This window comes from Trypanosoma grayi (assembly GCF_000691245.1).
Source record: "Trypanosoma grayi strain ANR4 Tgr_349_V1, whole genome shotgun sequence".
NCBI lineage: Eukaryota > Euglenozoa > Kinetoplastea > Trypanosomatida > Trypanosomatidae > Trypanosoma > Trypanosoma grayi.
The window spans coordinates 5,535-10,156 of record NW_008825968.1 but is presented as its reverse complement, the minus strand read 5'-3'; the positions used below and the strand labels follow the sequence as shown (position 1 = coordinate 10,156).

At 55.4% G+C, this 4,622-nt stretch overlaps 1 protein-coding gene across 1 annotated transcript in view; it reads left to right on the top strand.

Annotated features, from left to right (window-relative positions):
* Window positions 1–604: 604 nt before the first annotated feature.
* DQ04_03491030 (hypothetical protein) overlaps window positions 605–4,622 on the top strand; it is a gene marked incomplete at both ends in the record, with an annotated part of 4,320 nt that continues 302 nt past the window's right edge. Inside the window, one exon of the mRNA XM_009312868.1 lies at window positions 605–4,622. This exon is cut by the window's right edge and continues 302 nt beyond it. Within this exon, the coding sequence (XP_009311143.1) occupies window positions 605–4,622 (4,018 nt within the window).

The window sequence follows — 4,622 nt, the reverse complement described above, 5'->3', positions numbered from 1 at the left end:
CCCTTGATGCACATCACGGACCATTTGTGAGCGGCGCTGCTGTGCCACAGTTGCGGCAGCGGCCGGAGATAACGGGGTGCTGAGAGCGTTTTCCAGCACCGCTGGGCAATGACGGGAACCAGCTGATGCGAATGCTGGGTGGGGAGGAGAAAAAAAAAACAACAACAGACAAAAAAATGAAGGGCTGAAATGTGAAAAAGGGGGCTGGACGAGTGAAATTTGAAGGAGAAACAAGTGAGTTAGTCTCGATATATTCCCTTCGAGTGCCTAAATCTATGATCGTTGTGGTACTGGTGCCTCTTGGGGCTTGTTGTTCGTTGACGGCTTCTGGGCTCTTTGTGTGTTAGTGGTGGGGGAACCCTGCTTCGCTGGTTTGGGTGAAAATACCCCCCCTCCTCCCCCCCACACACACGGAGAAGGAGTGAGGACCGTATTCTGAAGTACGTGGTGACTTCGGTACGCCGTGCGAGGTGTGGTGCTATTGCCGCCTTCACTGGTGCTGCTGCTGGTGTTGGTCTCGCCATTTTCCATTGATGCTCTTTGTCTCCCTGCTCTCTTCCTGTGTTGCGTGCAGCCGTTAGTAATACCTAAAGCAGCCACGCCCATGAATGACGCGGAGGGGGTTCCGCAACCATCAAAGAGGGTGGCGAAGTATCTTGGGGAGATGACGAGACTGCTGCAGTTCATGGACAGTATCCCTCCGTCTGACTGGCCTACGCTCTCGACGAAACTCGCAGATGTGTTGAAGTGCGTCGAGCGGAACAATGAGGCGGCGGCGGAAGTTGTGCCCGACCCAACGTTGCTGTGTCGAGTTATGTGGAAGTGCTTCGACCCGAAGGGCGTGATGGGGGTGCACCGGCGGGCGCTTGATGTTCTGCAGCGCCTCTGCCAATGCATGGGCGCCTTCCCACTCATGCAGCAGGCGCCGCTACTGTTGGTTGGTGTGCTAAACCTCTTGCCCCACTCCTCCATGCAGCTCAAATGCGAGCTGCTACATTTCGTGAAGCTAAACATGCTTTTAGCCTTGCCTCCAGAGGTGGTGGCTGTGGAGTTGCCGGGTATCGTTGCGGGTGTGCTAGGTGGCCTGGAAGAGAGCGAGACAAGTGAGGTATACCGCTTGTCGCTGCAAATGATGGACAGCATTTATGCCATCGTGAATCGTGCTGATCTTCTGCCCTCTGAGACTTCTACTGTTTCCGCTTGGGCGGCGGGCAAACCTCCGTGTGTGGACGAGGACGTGAGCGGTGTTCACCACGAGGACAGCGGGCTGCCAATAGGTAATGACGAAGGGCGTAACGACGTGTTCGTTTACCGCGCGTTGTGGTTTACGTTAAAGAATTCTCCCTCGCTGCGAGGAGCCGTGTTGTTGTACCTGAAGTTGCGTCTTGGTGGATCGAGTACGGACCTCGATAATTATAATCACCAAATCGAGAACAATGACAACAATAATACGAAGAATTACACTGAAGACGCTGTGACGGATAGTAATGTTCTTGAAGGGGAACTCACAACAGTCACCGACGTTTCAAGAGCTCGGGTACCGCTCTCTTCCTTTGTTGGCGGCAACCCACGAATTGCTCACAGCGCCATCTTTGCCACGCTGCAGGAGCGGAGCGAGCGACGGCAGCGGCTGATGCTGGATGTTCTTATCAGCGCCTTCCCATTGAGTGATCAGTCGGTATTTGCGTTTGAGGAGCAGTCCCTCTTGGTGGCGGCAGCAGTGCAGCTGCTTGGCCTGCCGGATGTCACCACCAGTATTCGGCGTCGTATCGCTGAGTGGCTGACGGGCCCTACGCCGGAAGGTGCCGTCAGGTACACGTGTGAAGTTTCATCGCTCCGTGTGGCACAGGCGTTTCACGGTGTGGTTCGCTGGTGGGAGTCACGTTTTGTTGTTGCAGCGGCCCTGAAGGAGACCCGAGAACGTCGGGGCGAAAATAACCCTGTGGAGGGGGCGCACTACCAAGCTTTGTTCGCTTCAGCGTGCAAGTACTTCACCTCGTCAGTTGCCACAGCTTCAACAGAGAAACGAATAGACTCTACAAACGCGGATGTGCTTCCGATTGTGTGGCTGCGGGCTCTCTTGAATCTTTTCCAGTTCGTCATTCAGCTGGATGAAGTAAATCACGACCATGATGTTGGCGTTTCTTACTACGAGGAACCGCATAACACTTTGGAGGACCGAAGATCTACAGAAGTGGGCAGTCTTTTCATGGAACATGTGGCCCCGCAAGTTTTGCCTTATGTCTGCGATCTGCTCGTCTCAATGGAGCTTCGGAGGCGAGATAATCCGTCTCAGAGTGGTGCTATTGATTCTACACTCAACGCATTCTTCCTGGTAGTTCCATGGGATTTTTTTACTAACTATCAGCGTGGCATTATCTTGATGCTGGAAAGGCGTGTTAGTCGGCTGCAGGGGGATGCGGCGTCTGAGGGTGGCCAGGTAGGCGCAGTAGTAGACAGTGCGCGGGTGGGAGACTTCAATGATGCGAGGGACATTGAAACCGTTCTGAAGGTGCAGGAACCCGATATTGATGTGAGACGCCTCTTTGACTTGGAGGTGTGGTTCCAGCAGCTTAACGGCATGACCGAAGTTTTGGAGGCTCATTTAGAGGGGCTGGCGGATCGAAATGCGGAGAAAGCGGCTGTATTCCACCGCGGTGTCTTCGCGATGTGTCACTCGCTCTGTGGCCTTGTACGACGAGGTGTGTGCAACGCTGCCCTAAAGCACGGTGCAACGTACGTGGCACCCGTCACCGTGGAGGAGAAATCGCGTCACACAACTCTCCAGCGCGTGGTTGACGGGTGCTTGGACGCGTTTAACATTAGTTTTTTTAGAATATTCTCGACCCTGCAGGAACGGGAGGAGTTGAAGGAGACTTGCGGCGCAGCGTGGAACTATGAGGTGGCGTTTCTGGCGCCGATTGTGGAGAGTGCTGTCATTGTGACGCAACTTGTCGTGAGTGGCCTCGTTTCGTGGAGTAAAGCATTGACACGCATGAACGACACTGTATTTTCCCTCCTGTCGCACTTGCATCAGCTGGGAACGGGGTCGGCGTTGCCCGGGAAAAGGTTGAATTTACGCACGGAACTTCTACAGGAGTGGGTGGAATCCATCGCAACAATGGCAAGCTCCGCGTGCCCTGTGGTGGTGCAGGACGCACTGCAGTTGTACGTGGACCTGCTGGGCTCCAGTGTGCTGCCACCGGCACTGTACGACGCCATGACAGCACAAAAGCTGGCAGCGCGATTGGTGCCATGCTGCTGGCACCTGCTGGGGACGTGCAGCACGGAGATGCAGCCCCGTATGGCAGATCTTTTGGTGCATCTTCACGGCATACCGGAGGGACACACCGTTCTCGACACCATAACGACTGAAGACACGACTGAGAACTGTGAGCGTCTCGTTCTCCTGTTCCGCTTGCTAATAGAGAGTGGGGCGCCACAGGACTTATTTCTGCCGGGTTTGTTCATGATGCTGCGGACACTGCACCACAAGGATGCATCGCGGCAACGGTTAGCGCAGTCCATGGTGCGACAGCTCCTTCCTCACTTTCACCGCGTGTTGAATCCATTGTTTGCACAACTTCTCCAGCAGCCCATCGACAGCATAGTCACAGACACGAGTGCGGTGACGCGGAGTGGGATGCTTCTTTCCTCCCGGCGTGGGAGTCAGGATGGGCAGAGCTGCGAGGTCGGCCATGTGGATCTGATGGAATTTCTCCTGCTTGTTAAGTGTTTGTTATCTATCCCATCTTTTGTTCGGCAACTGCTCGAGCAGCTCCATCAAATGCCGCCGCCGCCTTGTGGCGCCGCTGCGCTGTCGTCCATTCTGCCATCCCTTCCCGAGTCGGTGAGTGGCGCGACAGGAGACACCGATGTGTCGCTGCAGTCCGCCTTTGCGGCGCTTGGCTGCGTCCTGCTGGCCATTGCGCGGCGCGGTTTGACGCCGCTGGAAGGGACGGATCCATTCGACGGCAAGCTCTGCGTGGAGGCCTGTGAGACGCTTAACTTGCTGCTTGAAGGAAGCCTGCGTCTGCCGAATCCGCCGGAGACCATTATCCACACGTGGCGCTACACCTCTGTTCACGCTATTGACCTCCTGCGCGACGCGGTAGAACGGCAGGTGCTGCCGGTGGTGCAGATACTTCTACTGCGCCACATCGTTGACGCCGTTCGATTCCTAGACAGCCTGAACCTGGAATTGAGAGAACAGCACGCGGCTCTGATATCGGCATCCGCTAGTAGTGGTAACAGCAGCTGCGGCAGCAACAACACCAACGATAGCAGAATCAATGCAATGCGCTGCTGCAGTGCCACGCTGAAATCGGAGCAGTTCCAAGAGACAGTGGTTGCGGGTGTCGAACTGGCAGCTGCTGCGGCGCGCATGAGCGACTGGGCCACCCATGACCTTCTCTCTGTGTGGTGCGACACGCTTCTTGAGCTGTTGCCATTTTTTCACGAGGAGCGTGATTCAGCTTCTACTCTTCTACTGAAAGTGTTAATCGGCGTCGTGGAGACGCTACTGCAGCAGAACGGTCCTTTGACAGAGTGCGCGACTTCCCGAGTTATTGAAAAATGTATTGGTGCAGTTTACGGTGTGCTTGAGTTCCACCTTGTGACGT